Source organism: Talpa europaea (assembly GCF_964194135.1).
Source record: "Talpa europaea genome assembly, chromosome: 9".
Taxonomy (NCBI): Eukaryota; Metazoa; Chordata; class Mammalia; order Eulipotyphla; family Talpidae; genus Talpa; species Talpa europaea.
The window spans coordinates 112,209,757-112,232,024 of NC_140076.1; the positions used below are offsets into that span (position 1 = coordinate 112,209,757).

General features: G+C 42.8%; 1 protein-coding gene across 1 annotated transcript in view; it reads left to right on the top strand.

Annotated features, from left to right (window-relative positions):
- Window positions 1-10,695: 10,695 nt before the first annotated feature.
- MAN1A2 (mannosidase alpha class 1A member 2) overlaps window positions 10,696-22,268 on the top strand; it is a gene marked incomplete at its 5' end in the record, with an annotated part of 78,284 nt that continues 66,711 nt past the window's right edge. The window contains one exon of the mRNA XM_084243290.1: window positions 10,696-10,997. Coding sequence (XP_084099416.1) covers window positions 10,696-10,997 — 302 coding nt within the window. The remainder of the gene's footprint in view (window positions 10,998-22,268) is intronic.

Sequence of the window (22,268 nt, forward strand, 5' to 3'; positions counted from 1 at the left end):
TGTGATTTTAGCATTTTCCCATGAAGAGGGAGACATCTTTGCCCAGGGTGGCAACCAAGTGATGCTTTAGAGCGGGCGAAGTAGCAACTGGCCTCACGGAACAGAGCTTAGGTCAGTATTTTGCTTCTGAGGCCCCTGAATGCAGAGGGGCCATGATTGAAGAAGCAATATTATCTGATGTGAATTATATAATGATGACTTGCAATATACAGCAGGCCCCAGGTGTGACATCTAGTGGAAAAATTGCCCTCAAAGAAGGGTTAACTTCAATATTCAGAAACAAACTATTTCCAGCGGAAGAGTAACACATCTCTCTGTGGTCTGTCACTATCAAGACTTGTCTAGCCTGCAGAGGCCCAAGCCAGTCCCCTAGAAAGTTTGCAGAAGATTTTGGGGCTATTTGGGCATCCTGTTCCATATGGCAGGCTCACACTTTTATTTGATTCATTAAAATATGAGACTGAAATTGCACAGCATGTTTGGAACTTTAAAATGAAAATTCTTTTGATTTTGGGACTGGTGTTAAGATAAATACAAAACTTAAAAGTTCATAATTGGAAATCCATTTTTTAAGTCCTTAAATCCTTTTCATGCTTAAAGCTGCTAAATAGGGTGCCTTGGGAATGATAACGCCTTCGTTTTCAGCATTTATCAGTGACTTCAGGTTGGGTGTACACCCCCGCCCTGCCCCACTCAGGTTAAAGCAAAATCTTTGTTCACTGAAGATTAAACACGCAAGGTAAACGCAAACATTAAAGTGATGAATAAAACCAGGAAGAGCAAAGGAGCTTCGTGCCACAAAGTCTAGGACTCTGTAAGATTCACAGGTAGAGAGATTGTGTTTCCTTGTCTTCAAACCAGCTGCATGCAAGGAGAGGCAGGGTGACTTTCTTACTTTCGTGGTTAAGCAGGCAGGTGTGTCTGAAAACCCACTACGTATGGGAAAATAGGAGAATCTGCAATGGCAAATACAAATAATCTTAAAGGACTGTTTTTGACTCTTACAGGGTGTAGGGTCAGGAATGACACAGCAGGTTTTCTGATCCAGCAGACCCGGTAAAGGAGGAGTCAGAGTCCTCAGTGGTTTTTTGCAGGTCTTTTATTGGGGTTCACCAGGCATATGGCAGGCAGGGGTGCTGGGGGGCCGGGAGGCTGGCAGGCCTCCCAGCCCCCAGCAGGTCTTCACTCTGTGGGCTCTCCGGCCTTCTCTCGGCTTCTCTGTTCTCGACTTCTGTTCGTTCTTGGCTTCTACTACTGGCGTCCCCGCGACGCCGCCCTTAAAAAGCACAGTCTTAGCACAGGTGTACCCACTTCAGGTGCCTGCCATCAGGCATGCATTCAGGATCACAGGGTTCCCTCATCTATCCTGATGGCGGGAGGGCAGAAAAGCCTGATATTTTTCCTTACCCTACACAGGGGAAAATGGTTCTTTAAAATGTACACCCATTTTCCTGGCGTTGTTAAAGTGGAATTCCCCTCCCAGATTATTGAAACATCCCATTGCAAATCTTTCTGGTACTGCTTCAGCACCAGCAGTTTAAAATAGAACACTTTTTCCACAGACACCTTTTAAAACTGATGTATGTACTACTTGCATATTGAAGATACTTTTCTAATGAATTAGTTTAATTGTCAAAATTGAGGGGTGGAGTTAAGTGGTATAATCAGAAGCAAGGACATAATATCTTGGTAGCAGAGCAAAGGGAACAGCCACCACTGGTGGCTACAGGATATATTTCAAAAAATATCAGGAGGAATTTTTTTTTAACTGAATACATTTGAGGGGGTTAAAGAAATGGGAAGAGTAAGACGTGTGATGGGAGAAGCTGGCAAGATTTTCTAGGGCAAGAATATAGATATTTTATTTATTTGATAAATAAAATCTACTCTGCTGTCCAAATCCCTCTTGAAATGCCTGCTCCTCCACCCCAATGGCACAATAGTGCAGGCCAATAATGCCTCCTGGCTGGACGGTAGGAAGAGTTTTCGAGCTGGTTTTCCTGCTTCTGTGTAGTCTCACCACCCTGAAGTCCGTTCTCCAGAGCGATCCTTCTAAAAACGCTCATCTGATCTAATCATCTCTCTGCTTAAAACCCTTTAAAGGCATCCTAGTGCCCTTGAAAGAAAACCTGACTCCTTCCTGTAGCCTCCTGTAGGCCCTTCATAATTCCATTTCTCTTATGTTTGTTTTTTGCCTGCTTGATCAAGAAATGTCCGAGGGGATAGATTGTTAAAATCTCCCACCCAGGCCCTGGTCTTGTCTCTTTCTCTTTGTAGTTCTGGTTGGTTTTGCTTTCTGTAATTGAAAGGTGTGTTGTTAGGTACGTTTAGCTTGCTGCTGGTGACCCTTTTTAGTTCTAGTAAAAGAGTGTTTTTTAGCCAGTTTGCTAGTAATCATTCTTCTTTTTTTAAAATAGTATTTCAATTCTTTTTGGTCTCTTTTCGTCATCTTTCTGTGTTCTCATTTTTGAATACCTGAAAAATCCAATTTGATGATGTCATTTAATAAATTGTGCTTGCTGATATATTTGGACTTAATTCTACAGTTCTGTTTTTTGTGTGTTTTGCTTGTCAACTTTTTCCCCCTTCTTTTTCTCCCTTTTTACCTTTCACTGAATTATTAGTTTTCTATACCAAATCTTCCCCTCCCCCTTGGCTACTTTTCTCTTTCTGCAGGTTTAGAAGCTCTTGATCATTTTTTATTAAAATACCTTATATATCCAGCAATTCCACTCCTAGGTATTTACCCAAAGGACACAGAAACATCAATTCTAAAGAGCACCTGCACCCCTATGTTTATAGCAGCACTACTGACAATAGCTAAGCTATGGAAACAACCCAAATGCCCAAAAATAGATGACTGGATCAAGATGTGGTCCATATACACCATGGACTATTACTCAGCATTCAAAAAAGATAAACACATGCCATTTGCAGCAACATGGATGGCGCTGGAAGGGATCATGCTCAGCGAAATAAGCCAAAAAGAAAAAGAAAAATACCGGATGGTCTCACTCATAGCAGGAATCTAGAAAACTTAAATAAGGGACCAGGAAAATGAATAACTATAAGAAAGTGAAAATCAAAATCAACAAAAAACTATGAACCAGAGACACTTTTAGGGGGGCGGGGGCGGGAGGGGAGGGATTGGGGTCAGAATGGGGGGGCTGCAATTGTATGGGGAATATAACAATAAAATTTATTATCTAATAAAAAAATAAAATAAAATAAAATAAAATACCTTATATACAAAGTATTCAGACAAAGTCATTATTCCTAACCCTCTCCCTGACCACACCTGAGAGTGCTTTATCCAGTGAACATTTCCTTCCTTCATCTTACTTTTTATTTTAACACAGCAGTAGTTATTTTGAATTCTATCACGACATTTTATAAATTTCTCCCCTCACCAGTATTTCTTACATGTTACGCTTTCCCTCTGGGCTGATTTTTCTTACTGAGGGAAGTACATTCTTTGATAGTTCTTTTGGTCCAGGGTGGTGGACTGTCTTTAGTTTTCTCATGATGGAAAATATCTTTGTTTTATCCTCTCCCTTAAATGATAGTTTATTTAAAAATCAAATTCTAGGTTGCCAGTGAGCATTCCATTCACTATTTCTTAGATAGTCTATCTTCTTTGGGTTTTTGTTGTTCCTTTTGAAAAGTCTAGTTATAGTCCCTTTGTAAGTAATATCTTCTCTCTGGTAGCTTGAGGTTTTATCTTTATGCTTATTGATTTGTAGTTTTACTACAATGTGCCATAAGTGTTAGTTTATTTTTATTTATCTTGTTTAGGACACCTGGTGTTGTGTAGTTTTGGTTAGAAAACCTTTAGTCATTTCTTTATTTTTTTTTAAAGTACAGCTTTTCTCCATCCACCCTCCCTTCCCCCTTCAGCTTTTCCTTCTGGAACTTCTATTAGATGTATATTGGAGACTCTCAATTGAAACTCATGAATCTTAACTTTTCATTCCCATCTTCTAATCTCCTTATTTTTCTATACTGTTTTCTGTGTGAATTCCTCCATACAGCCCTTTAGTTCATTAGTTTTTCTCTTCAACTTTGGCCAACTCTACAAGTTGGCCATCTATTAAAGTTTTCATTTCAATGACAGTATTTTTATTTTAGAGATTTCCATTAATTCTTTTTCATATTCACCTGTTCTGTATTCAGACTTTACCTGTTCCCTAATTTTTGTCCTTTTACAGTGAGTGTTAGCTTTCATTTATCACTTTTTGAGACTGGAAAGACATTTAAAAAACTTTGTCACAGAGTTCCATCAAGTTCATTTTCTGTGGAGTGAAATCATATTCTGAGCGCTCATCTCGTTGGCCATCTTTCTCAGCATTAGATGTCTCTATGTTTTTGGAACAGGGGTCAGACTCACTTTGAGTGGGAAGTTTTTTACTCCTGTTTTGTTTCAGTGTAGTGCTGCTTTTTCCCTCTTTTGCTCTCTGTGCTCACCCCTCCAATTTTTTAGTGATTTTTGCTTCCGCTTGCCTCCTTGAACCTCCATCTTAGAACTGGATATAATTTGGGCATTTGATACCCTTATCCTCTTGTTGTTATGTTGAGGGTATCAAGGACCAGTCGCCCGGCCATCTGCTTGGCTTGGTTCCAGATTCCAAGTCTGTCTCTTTGTCCTTCTGCTTCCCAAAGCAGTGGGCTGGTGGCAGTTTATGCTCAGCTTCCTTTCACAAATTCCTGACTTTGAGAATGGAGCTGGCTCCTGGCCTCCATCTCTGGAGCAAATTTAGTTCCTGTCTCCATGCAGGGGACGAACATCTTGGCTTCTCAACTAGGCCCACGGGGATCTCATGGCTTCAGACTTGCTGAACACCCTTTGTTTTGGTTCTATTTTTGATTTATGAAAAGGTTTGTTTTTGGACCTAGCTGTGCATTTTTGGTTTTCTCTTTTGATACTTAGTTATCATTACTATTTGTGTGGAGTAAAGGGAGTGATGACTTTACAGCAGCAGGAAGAATCTGTTGACCTCTCTGGTTTTATTCTGCACCACCCTCCCTGCTACAATCTGTGTTCTAGTCATATAAAACAACTCAAAGGCTCAAGAAGGTGATCCTCCAAACGTCCTTCCTAGACCCACCCCACTGCACTCCTAAGTTGGGATGAAATGACGTAGTCAAGAGGAGATATCTAAAATGCCGGTTTAATTACAGATAAGTGAATAAAAAACAAGGCTTTTGACCTATAAACCCAAAAGGGTTTGTACTCTCTGCTAACTCCCAACTTTCGCAGAATTTAGCCTCAGAACAACCCACCAAAGGGCAGGTTGGGGCTTCAGAATAGGTATGTTTACCCAAGTTCACTGTCTAGGGCAGAAAGGGAACAAGGAGATACATTTGCCCATATCTGGGGCCTTCTTAATAGATTAGCTCAACAAGTCAAGAACCATGAGCCAATGACTGCAGTGAAGGCGGTGGTGCACACAAATCAAGTGATCACTCCTGAGTGTGAAGAGCAGTGATGTAAGGACCCACAAGTTATACTCCAGTAGGACAACTTCACTGCTCCCCTGTCATGGAAGCAGGGGCGGGGGTGGGAGGGTTGGGGAGCAAGGGAAAAGGAGGCTCCCCTAACACATACCCATGCTCTTTTTCCTCCCTCTAAATCTTTTCAAGGGTTCTTCCCATCTCTCTCATCTGCTAACTCCTACTCATCTTGATGTCTACAGTAAAAAGACTTCATATTTCCAGAATCCCAGCTATGCGGGAAGCAGTCACATTGTCTCATTTAATTTTTATTTTAATATTACAGATGAAGAAACTAAACAGACTAAGATCACACAAGACAGTTTGAGAATGCTTTATGCATAACTTATATATTAATGAAACACTGTCAGGCTAGGTGCCTTGAGGGGTTAAAAACATCTGCTTGACCTTCTTTGGCATCGGATGGCTCTTTTTAAAGGTTTACAGGAGCATCCAATTTTGACACTTTTCATAGGGACTGCGAGGCTCTAGGTCCCTGTTAGCTCTGTCCAGCCCTTTCCATTTAGTCTTCTCCCCGTGACTGTCCAAGAAGACAGTTGTTCTCTCTCATTTCTAGTCCAGTGTGTCCTTGGCCCAAGCTATTGGCCACCATAACAGTGGATTCCTGATCCTTCACACTGACACAACTTGGTGCTTCTCATAGTCCTTGGCAGTCACTGAGCCTCTGTGCAAAGACATGCTGTGTATTGTTGTGGGAACCCTGATTCTTCACACTTACACAACTTGGTGCTTCTCATAGTACTTGGCAGTCACTGAGCCTCTGCGCAAAGACATGCTGTGTATTGTTGTGACTACACAGCAAGGCACAGAAGCTAATTGTGACGGAAGAGGAAATGTACAGGCTTGTGTAACTGAATGCACGGGATGAACTAGCCTTAGATATGGCTGGATTCAGAGATTTACTATGAGCGTCATGAAGCTTAAGTTTCTGGATCCTCATGGCTTGACACTGTCTAAGTCACTGGGAGACTAGAAGTGTGTTGAGTCTGTTTTTTTCTAAAATTTGCAACTTCACTTTCCCAGTCCCAAGAGTGTTGGGGTATCAGGGTCAGGCAGCTATTTGTTGGAGAGTAAAACAGGGGAGGGATGTAGGAAAGAGGTGAGAAAAAACAGCTCAGGGTGCCTGTGTAGGTTCAGGCTGGAAGACCACCCTTCTCTCCTGGTTAAGGAATGGCTCCGTTCAGGTGGCCCTTGATGCAGGAACCTTCCCTGACACTCCCAGTCATGACCCCAGGCCCCTTTCAGGTGCCCTTTTAGGGTTCCCATAAGCCCCCGGGCTTTATTCTTACAGTAGACATTTTCCGGTCTTGTAATTGTCAGTGCTGATCTATCCCCCACACCAAGCAGGGGGATGCAAGGTCACTGAGCACAGGATTCTGACTTTATGCTCCAAATCCTTAGCACATACTAGAGGCCTTGTCGCAGCAGTCCTTCTGCAAAGGACTTAAATAAACAAATGAGCATCAAATACTTGACTGAGAGAGATCGCTGATGGCTCAGCTAACTTTCATGGAGCTAACTTGAGAGTTTCATAACACTGAACTTCAGCTTATCCCTGACCTCAGAGAAAAACAAAAAGCCTCATAGATGAAAGCAAGAGTGGAAAGAGCAGGGCCAACATCTGATTATTTCCTTACATATTTAGTGGCCATGTCTGGAATTTCTCTAACATCTTTCTTGAATACCTAGGGAGCCAGCTGAAATTAAGAAAGATTATGTAAGTAAATCAAAACTTTTGTTTTGTGTTATATACCAGCTGTATTTTTTTCCTAGTAGTAACTCTCCAGTTTCATTGAAAACAAAGCTTGACAGCATGTTTGTGTGTGTCTGCGCTGGGGCACCCATAGACTAGATGTTTAAATTGTTTCAATAATAGAAAAGTTAACATATCATTGAACAAATAGGAGTAACCTTTACATTGTAATGCATAAGTGAATATAATGGTGAAATATGTTGGGGTAAGTTTTGTGTTGTTAGAATTTGATCATTCCAATTCCCTAAAGCACTACTTCATATGGGTTTCCAAAAAAGGGAACGATCACTTTATCTTCCATTTTGTAATTTGGTGTTTACCTTCCATCAAACTGTAACTACTCTTTGAAGGTGAAATTGTCTCTAAATTCTCTGGAATGAGAACCTTCCCTATGGCCATGTATATATTTATTTCATGCACAGCCCTCAGATGGGCTGTCCATCTGAGTCTACCTATTTGAAATCTGACTTTTTCTCAAACTGATTAAACCATTTAACTCTAAAGGTAACATATAAAAAATATAAAGGTAACATAAAATCATGTGTTGATAATATAATCTTTTCCAAATAGTCCCCTTTAATCTTTTTATATGCATATTTTTACATATTTATAATCAGAACTTACGAATACATTTGCCACTTATTTTTTAAAAAAAGAACAACAGTACTGATTCTTTTAAAACATAGGAACCACTATGTAAGAACCTACACACACCCACACATACGCCCGTTTTTGCTGCTGGTGTAGGATTATAATAAAGTAACTAATATCATCAATGGCCTTAGAAAGGTAGACTGCATTTGGACATCCACAATAACTTGTAATTTAAATAATTATTTAAATCTCCTGAAGGAAAAATGAATTTTGCAAAACAGGCAGGGCAACACAGAGCAAGAGGCACCCGTCTGCCTTCTCATCCGGCTGAGAGGTTGAGTTGGTCTGTCACACTGCTCAGCTAGGACGTGGCTGGTTTTCTATGCTGGGTGTCTCTTGTGGTTAAGGATTCAGTGTCAACCTGCTATTTACATTTCCAGACTCGTGTCCAACACAACTCTCACTTTGGACTGGGCACTACTTACTGCCATCCTGACTGGGTGAACTAGTGAGAAGTGGCCCTTAACACTTTCGTATCTTTGTTTTACTTGGTGAAGCAGGATCAAGAAAGAGTGACTTGTTTTGTCACATGTAGTTTAGACAGGCAGCTTCTGAAAACAGTGCATTCTGCAATGTGCTTTGGATCTTACTACTGAACATGAGGAGTCTTGGCTTGCTTTTTCACCCCCCCCCCACCCCACTTAAGAGCCTCCTGTCCAGTCCCCACCAAAAATCAGCAAGGATGGTAGAGGGAAGTGCAGACGGAATGACAACTTATGAAAACAGTATCAGAACAAAACACAACCTGATAAACCAGATGTGAGAATATATATTGCCAGGACATTCTTTTGGACTGAATCACAATACTATTCTTCTCAATACCATGGACCACAGAAAGACTCGGATTGTTAAGCCTAAATTTAAGTAATCATCTTGTCTTTTATTTTTTTCTTTAAGATTTATTTATGCATACAAGAGCTGGGGTGTGTGTGTGTGGGGGGGGCTGAGAGGATTCACCAGAGACAGAGTGGGGTACAGAACAGGCAGACTGACTGAAACACACTGCTGAGGGGAGCGGTGGGCGAGCCAAGAGAGGTCTGCTGCGCCGTGTGGGTAGCTCCCTGGCCGGCTGGGGTTCGAACTTGTGCCTCAAAGGCTGGGGACAGCTTCCTAGGTTGCGTCTTAACCCCTTGCACCACCAGGGAGACCCAATAATCTTGTATTTTTAGGCTTTAGCACCTCCTCATTGACACTTCTTTCTTCTAAGGGCTGGCTGGAGGTGAAGCTGATAAGGGGGGGGGGCACCTTCCAGAAACCGACCCCAGGTTAGGGGCGCAGGCTGTGGTCCCCAAGTGCTCATGAAGGAAGCGAAGGGAGGGGGCCAAGTAGCCATTTTATTTTTGACACCGATCGAGGCACCCGGTTCAATAGCGGTGATCAAGCCTCAGGTGCCCCCCAACGTGCACCCGGAAGAAGGCACCCCAGGGTTACCCCTGAAGGCAGGCCCTCCCAGGAGCCAGAGTCAACGTCACCGTCGCCCCACAGCGCCCCCCGCAGCGGCACCTTTGGACCCGAGCCCTCGTCCCGGCCGTCCACTCGCGGGGGGGGGGCGCGGGGAGGCCGGCGGGGGCGCGGGGGGGGGCGCGGGGTGGGGCGCGGGGCCGGCGGCGGCGCGGGCGGGGGAGGGGCGCGGCGGCCCGGAGCGTGCGCGCGCACCTCGCCCTCCGCCGCCCGGGGACGCCCACTCGCGAGTCGGGGCCTCAGGCCCGCGCGCTCCCCGCTCCGGGCCTGCGCGCGCCCAACGGTGCCGGCGCCCGCCGAGCGCGCCCCCCGGGCCCAGCAGGCCGCGGCCAGGCCCGGCCGCCGCTGCGCGAGCGCCGAGCGCCCCCCGGCAGGCGAGGCCCCGGCGCGGCGGCGGAGGCGACCTCGGCGCGCCCGCGGCGCCGCCCGCGTCGGGCTCCCGGCCCCGGCCCGGCTCCTCCCCGCGCCGCCGCGGGGCCCCGGCTCGGCGTTCGCGGCCGGCGGCGGCCTCGCCCGGGCGGCGGGCGCGGGGCGCGGGGCGCGGGGGGCGGAGCCGGCGGCGGGGGCGGGGCGGGGCGGGCGGCGGGCGGGCGGGGGCGCCCCCTCCCCCTCCCCCTCCCCCCGCGCGCGCCGGGGCCGCTCAGTGGCCGGCGGAGGAGGAAGTTCCGCTCCTGACAGGCCCGGGCGGCGGCGACAGCGGCGGCGGCCGGCGGGGCGCGGGGAGCGCGGCCGCGAATGCCCTTCGCGCCGGCCGTCGAGCGGGCAGCGTCGCAGCTCCGCGCGGGCCGGGAGCCGGGGGGCCGCGTCGGGGGGCGCGGGGGGCCCGCACCTCCGCCCGCCTCCTCGCCCGGCGCTTCCCGGCGCCTCCCGGCGGCCCTCCGCGGGGACCCCGCTTTCCCCGGCGGCGGCGCGGAGAGGAGCCCCGGGGCCGAGGGCGCCCCCGCCGCTCCCCGCGCGGCGCAGGCCCCTCCGGGGCGGGGAGCTCGCGAGGCGGCGGCCGGCGGCGGGGATGGCAGCGCCCGCCTCGCCGCTCCGCGCTGGGGCCCGCCCGCCCTGCCCGCGGGGCTGAGGGGGGCGCGGAGCGGGGGCCGCCGGGCCGGGGCCGCCTGCGGGGCGCGAACCGCGGCCGCTCGGGGCCGCGCGCCGGCTGAGGGGGCCGGACGAGCGCGGGCGCGGCGCCTCCTGAGGGGCGCAGCCGCCCTTCCCTGAGGCGCGGGCGCGGGCCGCCCGGGCCGGCGAGACTCGGGGCGCCGCCGAGGGGAGCGCGGCGCGAGGCGATGAGGACTTGACGAGGCGCCCGGGCCGCGCGCGCCACGATGACGACCCCCGCGCTGCTGCCCCTGTCCGGACGCCGCATCCCGCCGCTCAGCCTCGGGCCGCCCGCCTTCCCGCACCACAGGGCCACGCTGAGGCTCTCCGAGAAGTTCATCCTGCTCCTCATCCTAAGTGCCTTCGTCACCCTGTGTTTCGGGGCGTTCTTCTTCCTTCCAGACTCTTCCAAGCACAAGCGCTTCGACCTGGGCTTGGAGGACGTGCTCATCCCGCACGTAGACGCCGGCAAGGGCGCGCGGCAGCCGGGCGCCTTCTGGATCCACGGCCCCGACGAGCACCGGCACAGGTTGGTGGGGCTCCGGGCTCGGGGGGGGGGGGACCCCCGGCGGGGCCGGGCCGGTGTGCGGCCCCTCAGCTTTTTAAAAAAAAAAAAATTAAAAAATTTAGGTCGCTGTGGTGTCCAGTGTCCCTGCCGCGGTCGCTTCCACGCTGGCCGGCGCGGCCCGAGCTGGGGGGGCGCCTGGGGCCGTGGGTCTGACCCCCCCCACCGCACCCCACCCCACCGCCGGCGCGGGGTGCTCGTTGCTGTTTTTTAAAGAAACGTTTTTGCCCGTTTTACGTGGGAGGGATCCTCTGGGTGCGGTGTGAGCACCTGGGAAGGGAGGCGTGAACATGGCACCACAGGGAGCGGGAGGTCGGCGCTCTGCCTGCCTGGGGGTGCGCGCCCCGAACCCCGGCCGCCCGGCAGAGGCTCCCCCGGGGGTCGGGGACGCGGAGTCGCGGGGCTTCGGGGGGGGCGCACCTGTCGTGCCCCGCGGTGCGCGGGCGGGGTGTGCGCCCCGGACACCGTCTCGGGGATGCGCCCCGGTGTTTCTGAAAATGCACTTCGCTCGGATTTTTGTCTTTGTTCGTGGGGGAGACAGTCGGGCAACTCCTAGAATTTGACTCTCAGGTCACCGAGGCTGAGGTGAGCCCCTGGGAAGGGGTGGCCCCCCTGGGGTAGGCCCCCTCTCTGGGATGTGTGTGGGAGGCGCGTGTGGGAGACGGGGCGCTGCTCTCGAGCCTCTCCAGGCTGCGGAGTCTTCCCCCTCTCGGGGTTCTTCAGATAATTTTTGAGTCTTTGAAAAGAATATATGATTTTGTTGTGTTTCTGCCTGAGTTTTAACTTTCCGTCAAGCACAGGTTTTTGAAACACTTGGGTTCAGATGTGATCAATACTTGGGAAATGCACGGTCGTGCTGAGAGCTGTTTTGTCCTTTCTCCGATCCCAGGGCAGGTTTCCCCGCTGTCTGAGAACAGGACATTCCTCTGTGGGATAACTTGGTAGGTTACTCTTTAGGAGTAATAATAATAATAAAAAAAAAATTGTGCATATATTAATGGTAATAGTGTTCCACAATCCAAAGAGTAGCCTATCAGTCCGGCACAGTAGGAATGCCCTACTTTTGGACTGGGGGCAAATTTGTGATCCATTATTTGCTTACCGGTCCCTTGGCTTTGGGTGAACCCTGTGCAGTGGTTATTTCTAAAATGGTTACCTACCATTTTTCTGTAAGTTCATTTGGAATTTTTTCTCATCCTCATCAACTTCTGTACCCTTTTGTTTCTTATGTTCTCCCCTCTGTGACATTGAGAAAAATCCGTAGTGATCTGTGAAATGTGTTGCTAAAAACTGACATTGTAAGTACTGTTGTCTTTGGAAACCCTATTTCTCCTGGGGGTGGGGTGGGGTGGTTAGCACTGGCTTCAGAGTTCTTGGTGGCCACATGGTAACATTATTTAGCTCTGTTGTAGTAACCTGTCATTTACCAAGTGGTTGCCTGATAGTTTAAGTGACCTGAATGCTACAGTGTGAACATATCTACTCATGTGCACACACTCACATATAGATGTATTTACGGTAGTGTTTTAATTTCAAAACATTTACATCGAAAAATTCTTTTAAGAGTAGTTAAAATATAAAATGTGAATGAAAGTGTAGATGTGTGCATTTTATTCACATTTTTAAAATTGTCAAATTGCTAAACAAGAGTCCTAAGTTTTTGTATCCCATGGCTACATTTACTTGTGTGTTGTTACCCAAACGTTTCGGTTCCTGGAGTTGGTATGAGAGCTTAGGGAGCTAAACTCTGAGTTTTGAATAGTTAATGTTCGGCCAGCAAGTGATAATATGTGAAAATTTAGTCAAATCTATTTGCTCCCTGAGTTTTAGAAGCAAGAATTTCAGGTAGTAAGAATTGAGGCATCAAGGGATCGCTAGTATCTCTGCGCCCGTTTCCTGTGTTTCTGTCGGTTTATTTTTATGTTAGCATGTTACCTGTTTACCATGTCTGAAAGTGATTTAGTGTTCAGAATTCTAATTTGTGGTGAGAAGAATTCTTCTAATTTGAGCAGTCATACATTTCAAATTAGAGATTTCTCAGTAAGTTTAAACTGTGAAGTACAAACCATCAAACTAATGTTTAAACATCAACTTATTTAAAAATAATTCAGAATAAAAGCTCTTAAGAGTTTGTTGGTACTAAGGTCATTATTGTTGGTACTAAGATCATTATGGTTGGGGTGTGGGTTAAGAAAATTTCTTAGTTTAAAAAATGCAATTGTTAATTTACCTTAATTTTGTGTCTGTGGAAAAGGGTTCAGGATAGAGGCATGAGGAACTTGTAACTGATGCGTAACGGGAAACAAGCCATTTCTTATTTCAGTGCTTTAGAGATGCTTGGTGAATTGGCTTTTCTTATTAAGTTATGAATTTCCTTAGTAGGTGCTTAAGATCTATAGACAGACTGCATGGATTCATGCATGTCACCGATTAGATGTGTAATCTTGAGCACAAAGTTTAAACTGTATCTAAATTGCTTTCTCTTTATGACAGTGACATGTACTTTACAGATTGTTACATTGAATGAGATAGTACATGCAAAGTACTCATTATGGTTCTTCCTGTTTAATAAATGCTTAATAAATATTATTAGTTATCGACAGTATAGTTTTAGTTGAAAATTTTATTTTTGAATCACTTACCTGTAACCACTTTACGTGTTCTGAAAAATTGGGTGTAGATTAATATTTCAAAAGTACAACAGAACCTTGTTTTCTAAAAAGAAACATTTTATAAAGAACTGGCTAGCAACAGTGTGTGTTTGCAACTGTGTCCTTGCACATCTTCTGCCTGTCAGACCCTCCTTTTATGGAGCTTACCATAAGCTAGGGGATGATGGGCATTAAGTAATTCTTGAGGTGTGATTAGTGTGTTATGAAGTTGTATGTAGTTGTATTTTCAGAGCGCATAGCGGTGTGATTTGTCTTATAGAGGGGGTTAAAGGCGGAGGGAATAGAGAGGATTTCTTAAGGAAGCAGTGGCTTAGAAATTTAGAACCAGTTGGAGATTGCTAAGAATTAGAGATGTGGGGGAAAAGTCAAAACTGAGGACACGTAACATGTGTCCTTGGGTAATAAAAGCTGGGTCTCATTGAGGATCTGAAAACTCTTCAGTGTGGCTGGTGTGGAGGATAGTGGTGTGGAGTTAGGTGAAAGGACAAGATGAGCAGTCGGATTTGGCCAGCTTGCTTGTTCAGAAGTTTGACGTAGTTGCCAGCATTCACATGTCAGAATATTTCAAATAAAAGTCTGAATCTCTCTTTTCTTTTGAAAATTAGAGGATATGGCCACAGCCTCATCTGTATTTTCAGATGTCAACATTCAGCTGGATTCCTGCAACAACTGAAGGGTTCATTCAGTTCAGTTTCCAGATTGTTAAATATAATGAATCAATATTTAACTTGGTTGTTGTTGAGTTTGGAATCCCTAGGCAGGACCCTGGAGAGTTTGTAGTTCAATGTTCTGGTCTTTATCCTAAGTATTATGGGATGTTATTGATGGTTTTCTTAAAGGTGGGGAATGGCATAATCATTTAAAGTTTAAGAAAAATTTGAATAATCACGTTGATTGCATTGTAGAGACTGATTAGGAGGGAAGGAGGACTAGATTTAGTGAAATCAGCTAGATGGTCCAGGTCACAGAGGATATTGGCTTGGACCAATGGAAGAGAGAAATGAGTGAAGAAAAGTGGTTGAGTTTCATAAAAATTGTTGGTTGATTGATTATGAGAATTAAGGTAGAAGGAGGAAGGTGTCCAGGCTAAGCTCCCAATTTCTAGGTGGCCTGGCTGTGGGTTACCAAGAAATAGGCACTAATTAATACTTTAATTTATATAATTGGTACTGCCTGAATTGAAGAAAAGGTATTTTCATGAGAAAACCAGTATGTTCTCTTCTGGTATACTGATAGAAGCCTTCTCTTGTATTCATAAATAATCCAGGGTTTCCAAACAGTAGTATCCTTTCCAGATCATAGTAACATATGTGTGTAGTGTGATGGCAATTATTTTTAGCTTTTAAAGTAACCAAAACAGGTATTGGTTATAATAGACATGAATGTTGTAAATATACACTGATAATACTTAAAGTGTCACATTCATAATTTGTGTGCATACAGACCTTATTAAAATTTCATTATTTAACTTTTGAAACTAATGTTTTATGTAGTAACATTATACACACACATAGTTTTTGTGATTTTGTTTTAATTTTAAATATTTATTTGAATTGGTAACAGATTTCATCTTCCAATCAGGATTTTGTTAGTCTGAATTGAATACTTGAGGGTCATGTGTATGGTAACTTCCAACAGTTTCTTCAAGCAGAAAGAACATAGATTTTGGAATTAGAATGACCTAATTTAGATTGTAGCATGAATAAGTGAGCATTTCTCAAGATTTTCGTTTCTTGATTTTTATTTTTTTCATGATTCAGTTCTATTTTTTTTAAAGATTTATTTATTTATGCATATAAGAACTGGGGTACAGACCAGAGGTGTGGGGGGTGAGAGGATTCACCAGAGACAGAGTGGGGAGCAGAACAGGCAGAATGACTGAAAATACACTGCTGAGGGGAGCAGCGGGTGAGTCAGGAGAGGTCCGCTGCGCCATGTGGGTATCTCCCTGGCCGGGGATCAAACTCATGCTACAGTGGCTGCGGATAGCTTCATAGATTGCGTCTTAACCCCTTGTGCCACCAGGGAGGCCCCAATTCTATTTTTCTTAAAGGAGGAGATACTTTAAATCTCACTGTGGTGATTTTAATTTTCCTAAGTCTTCCCTCATCTCATTCCTCATCTATACCCCTGTCAGCCCCCATCTGATATGTTTCCCCCACCCCCAGTCCTTTTCCTGTGCTCCTGTTTTGGGGAGGGCATACCATTTTATCCTCTATGTCTGTTGAACTCTTCCCTTTGTAACATATTTTTCCCTCAGGGGTCATGGTTATTTTCCTTCCTTAACTCAGATGTGAGTTAGGTCTGTCTACACTTGATATTTGTCCATGGTCTGTGATGTCAGCACCTTTGTTACATTTTTGGGAGGTCTAGTGTTGTGTGATGACAATTATTTTTTATATATGTATATATATGTGTATATATATATAGGATATCCTTTTCTGCCCTTTATTATAGGTCTGTTTTCCTCTAATCGTACCATCTTCAGTCCTCACAACTGTTTTGATGTTGCAGTAGGTTTTTATGTAGTTCCCAAATTCAGAATACAGTTGGCAGCGTGACAGCTACTGAGATGCTTTTTGTCTTGTCCCTTACCATCTCGAAAGCAATTTTTCATTCTCTTTCCCATGCGCTTACTGAGAGCTGCTCTCTGGCAGAGCCTAGCATGTTACACAGAAAGGTAAGAGCTGAGAAGAGATGGTGGAAAGGGAAGTTGCACAGTGTTCTGAATGCGTGGAGACTCTCCTCCTTCTTCTCATTGGGACAGGCCCTTGAATCTCTGAGATAAGTTACAGTTGGGGTAGTGTAGTTGGGCCCTTTTTTGTTTCATGACATAAGGCTTAGTTCTATATGTAGGTTTGGCGATAAATAGTAAAGAGTTCTTACAGATTCTGGTATTTGCTTCATGATGGTACTTATATCTGAGTTTTTATCATTTTCTGCATCTTTCAGAGTTGTCATACTGATTTAGAAGAGGCTGTATTTGCAGGCTGCTCATCAGATGACATTTTGTATACTCGTATTTAAAGTCTTGTGCTAAGCAAGGTGATAGTGCCTTTAGTTCAGCGTTATAAAATCATTCAAATAATCAGTATGTCATTTTTTTTCAGAAATGAATAAAAGTATTATATGACTTATATTGCTTAAAATCCAGAATGCCAAGCAAGGTAGAAGTCCTGATTTTCAGGTTGGTCAGAGTGTTGGAAAGTCAAGATGACATACTGTATATACTGCAAAATGTTATGCTTATCAAATGTAATCATTTGTACTATTATTTACTATTACAGAAATATTTAACTTATGTTTTGTACTGACTGTGTATGCAGGAGTTAGGAGAATTATTTCGCCCCTGTCATTTTCCATAATTTTGCAAATTCTATTAGAAAAGCTATTTTCACAGCAGTTGACTTTTTGCTGGAAAGTTTTCCCTATTAGAATATGGTAATAATGAGGGCCTCCCCAGAGGCCGCAGTGGGTTGAGCGCAGCACTGTGAAGCTGTCCACAGCCTCTGCAGCACGGGTTCGATTCCCGGCCGGCCAAGGAGATTCCCACATGGTGCAGCAGACCTCTCCTGTCGCGCCTGCTGCTCCCCTCAGCAGTGTAGTTCAGTCTGTCTGCCTGTTCTGCTCCCCGCTCTGTCTCTGGTGAATCCTCTCACCCTCCTGCGCCTCTGGCCTGTACCCCAGCTATTGTATAAATAAAAAATAAATCTTTAAAAAATATATGGTAATCATGAAATTTGCTCTGGAGATTCCTTTATAGGTTGAGTTTTAGGATTTATCATGAAGAAAAATCTTCTTTAAAGAGCATTCATTCCAAAGATTTATATTGGAATTTTACTTAGTTCAAGGGAAGGCATCATTGTATATTTTAAAGTACATCGGGCTCAGTGTTGAGAGATAGTGGCTGCAGTTTCAGCATTGTTCTTGTTAGAGTGTATTTAGATAAGCTATTTAATTTGTGCTTTATTTATGAAATGAGGGAATTGATTGAATCTTTAAAGATTCCTTCATTTCATGCATATGAAATACAAGTAATTTTATGAAGTAGGGAACTGAAGAATGTATCGTGATTTAGTTTAAGTAATCATGAATACTTTGAAAATAAAATGTATTCTACTAAACAGGAATTAGCAATGTCATTTTTATATATAAAAATTAAGATTTAAGGAATCATTTTATAAATTACTATAATTCATTTATATATTCTACTATTGTGATTCTTTATATAATGAAATTTTTGCCAATTTAAAAAGTGATAAGAAGCCAAATGCTGTTTTATAAAATTTTCTTATTTCTCGTAAATTTAAAAGTATAATTTATTGAGTATTTTATGTGCCAGCCTGAAAGTAATAGGTATATTTATAGAAGTGTTTCCAGGTGTCATTTTTCAGCCCACTTAACAATTACATTTCTTAATTTGTTATCTGAGACTGCAGGATAGATTCTGTAGAGTCCTTAAGACACCAGACCCTGTGAAGGTTCTTACTACTCCTCATGTAAAATTTTCTTGAAAACTATAATTTCCTAACAGTAATATTGGAAAATACCGTTCTAAGTGTCTGTTCTCTTTTTTTTCTTTTTTCCTCTCCATATCTTCAAAAGAACTTCAAGGTCAAGTAATAGAAATAGTGGAAAAAAAAAAAAGGAGATAAAGTAATTTGGAGACTACAAAGAATAATGTGTGTATTGTTTTTCCTTTTGACGTCTTTGAAATTTACATATTGTGAAATCAATCTGTACTAGTTATGCAGATTTCCTGGCCCCTCCTTAGTGATATTGATGTTACCATTTAAAAAACATTGGTCACATCAGCAAGTGTTTTGAATAGTTATGTGCCTAGCAATATGCTGAGTATTGGAGGTTATTGGGAAATGTTATAAAAGTTTTACTTTGACTCTGGACATTGCTGAAAAATGTCAATCTTAGATTCAAATATTAGTAGCATTCTTATATTGATCATCTTTGGAGTCACATTTTAGGGTCTTAGAGATAGATACCCGTTCTCTTTCACCTTGGTGAGTCTCTGATGGATGCATGTAGGTCATTGGTATCTTTTGAGAGTTTGGATAACTCATTGCTTTGTCTTTCCTCCTTTTTGTTTTGTTTTTCAAATATGCATTTATATTATATATTTATGCATTTCTGGCATATGGATTGGGTTATCTGGAAATAAGGTGTAATATTCTGAAGCTTTTTTCAGTCAGGAGCCAGTTACTGGCCTCTGAAAAAATATGCTAAGCATTGTACTAAATTGAAATCTGGCACAATTATATATATTTATATATCTAAGGTCATTTATAGTTAGATATGATTATATGTCTAAGTGTCTAAGTTTGTAAAGTTACATGTGTTTACATGACTTCTTCAATATCTTGACAGTAAGGTGGAAATTAAGTTTATATAGGTGATGTATATAATAAATGTGAATGATTTTTCTATTAATTGTGATGCCATTAACAAACTTAGCTTTTTCACCTAGATATTTTTCCTCTACTTAAAAATATTGGAAAGATCAATACTTAGAATGTGGTGAACATAGAACAGTTCACTCCTCTTGTGCTTATACAGTGGGTGTGAGTGTAAACTAACAGAATCTTGTGAGGAGCAATTTAGTTTCAGATTTAAAAGTGCATATTCTTTGAGCAGCTATTCTAGGATCTTATCCTTGAGAAATCCTCACATCAGTGCACAAAGATATGTTCAGCTTGTCCCTTAAAGTTATAACTTGACATCTTATAAATGATCCAAATGCCTGTCAGCAGGGGATTAGTTAAATAAATAATATATCTCACTATGTACAGTGTTCTCTCTTTTTCTCTCTTTTTTTTTTTCCCCTTTAACTCCCTATTTTTTTTTTTTTTTGGTTATTCCCAAAAGTGCCACACTATTTGGTTTTATCTTTTGATAATAGTATATTTTGATATAAGGTGTGCATACTTTGTATCATTCTTGTGCTTTGAAAGATTATAAGCATTAAAGTCTTAACACATACTATTAATATTAATATACCCATTATTTCAAAACTTAACATTTTCCCAGTTTTGCTGAAGATTACCCTTTTTGAGGTAAAGCTCTAGCCTGACTTGAATTTGTCATTATTAGCACATGGTTTTATACAACTGCAACAATAAGTGTTCATATAAATTATATCTATATATATAATTTCATACTGTTTTGTATGTTCCTAAACATGCAAAACAATTTATAATTCTATAAGTTTTGCATATATCATTCTATAAGTTTCATATTTTGTTCAACAATATTTTTATTATTTATATATGTTGATATATTTACTATGGTTCCACATAGTATCCACATAGTATCCACGTAGGTATTCCATTGTATGATTAAATATCAGTTTATGTATTCCCTAGTTGATACATTTTAGGTTAATTTTGTGTTTTGCTGCAGAAACATTCTTATACATATATTCTTGGCTTTTGTGTTTTTCTGTAAGTAGAAGAATTATTGAATTGTAAAGTATGTGCATCCTTGACTGAATTTTGTTGCTAGTAGTCACTAGTGTGGTTGTATCAATTTGTATTCCCAATTGCATCTATGTAAATCATGGTATTGTTAGAGTTTAAAAATCTTTACCAGTCTGATTCCAGTTTTAATTTTCGTTGCTCTGATTTACTAGTGAGCTGGAGTTTTCAAAATTTTTAGTTTAATTCTTTTTGCATTTGTTTTGTTTAGTTTTTGCTTCCTAGTCTTTGAGTTGAGTCATTCAGAATTTTTTTTTAATGCCAAATTTTCTTTGGGTTGTACTCCTTTGTCTTAAAAACAAGAATTTCTCAAAGTTTTGGGGACTAGAAGACCCACGATCAGGGCTGCACAGTGTTTAGATTTTGGTGAAAACACTTTTCTTGGCTTGCAGATGGCCACCTTGATACATCCTCACATGTTCTTTAGTGCTTGAGGCATGGGCAGGTGAGGATGGTGTGCAGGTGAAGGGAGGAAGGGAGAGAGAGAGAGAGATTAATTGATTGAGTTGTTGTTCTTATTATCAAGAAACTAATCTCATCATGCAGGCCTCTTCCTAATTGAACCCTAATTTCTTCCCCAAAGCCAAATAGCATTGTGTTGGGGTTAGAGGAATTTTTAGGGCTCAAACTTTCAATACATATGCATTTGGGGTACGCAAACATTAGTTTAAGAGATAGTGTCTTAGGGAGCAACCAAATAAACATAAAAAGTCCACAGACAAGTCAGTTTGAAGGGACTAGGAAGAGAGGGCGGATGTGAGCTACTAAGATAAGTTAGAGAAATGGGAGAGAAGTTTCAAATCTAGAAATGGGAAAACAGCTTTGAGAAATTAGCTGGAATAAGGCAAGGTGGCTATAGCGTTTGTTATCAGGTTTTACTGTTTTTGGGGTAGGAAAAGGTGGGTATGTGGTAATGATGCTTACAGTGAAAATAGCAGCTTTGGCCCGGGGGCTACACTAAAGCCTGAATGAATAATGTTTTACTCCACAGGACATTAATGAATAACTTAAAGCATTTTTGAAAGGAGCCTTTTAAATAAACTCTTTTCAGTCTTGACAAATGACTTATGGTGACTTTTTGTTTTGAACTGATGTTCATTTCTTATAATGAACATCTGGTGTTATCTTAGTATTGTCTCTTTTTCTCTCCATTTAATGGTAACATTTTTAAAAAAGATTTCTTTATTTATGCATACAAGAGCTGGGGTACAGACCAGAAGTATGGGGGGGGATGAGAGGATTCACTGGAGACAGAGTGGAGAACAGAACAGGCAGATTGACTGAAATACACTGCTGAGGGGAGCAACAGGAGAATCAGGAGAGGTCTGCTGCACCATGTGGGTATCTCCCCGGCCGGGGATGGAATTCGTGCTGCAGTGGCTGTGGACAGCTTCATCGATTGCGTCCCTTGTGTCACCAGGGAGACCCCATTTAATGGCAACTTTTTGATGGATATGTATCATATTTTGAGAGAGGATTATTACAGTAGTCAGAAACAATTCAGCTTTTATCCTGTATACTTTTTAAGTCAGTCATCCACTAGCACAAAAAATGTTTTGTAAAATATCGAAGTTGAAAGAAAGAGGGGGAGGGAGTTAGTGTGCGTTATAGGTTCTTCTTTTTCCTTTGAATTGTATACCCATTTTCAATTTCTGACTGTGGAAAACCATGCTATATTTTCATTAGAACCTGTGTACTGGGTTAGTGGTTTTACTATTTTTAATGTACTTTTAAACAAAACTATTTGAAGGTCCTATGATTAATGATGGATTTTTACATATAAAGTTTTAGTTATCTGTGTGTCTACATTATCTGTGTTTAGATTTTCGTCTCAGGCTATAGGGAAACTTGAGGGAAGAGAAGTAAATGGACAATATTTTTTTTTAACCTTCATATAAATGGTAAAAAATAATGTTGAAAAACAAGACATTTGAGAAACAAATAGCCATAGTCATCACATAAGTGAAATAGAAATGTACACAGCACTATTTTGTAGGGAAATGAAAAGTGTAATCAGCATAACCAGTCAGCTTGAAATAATACAGGATCTGAGATACCTGATGAGGATTAAGTTG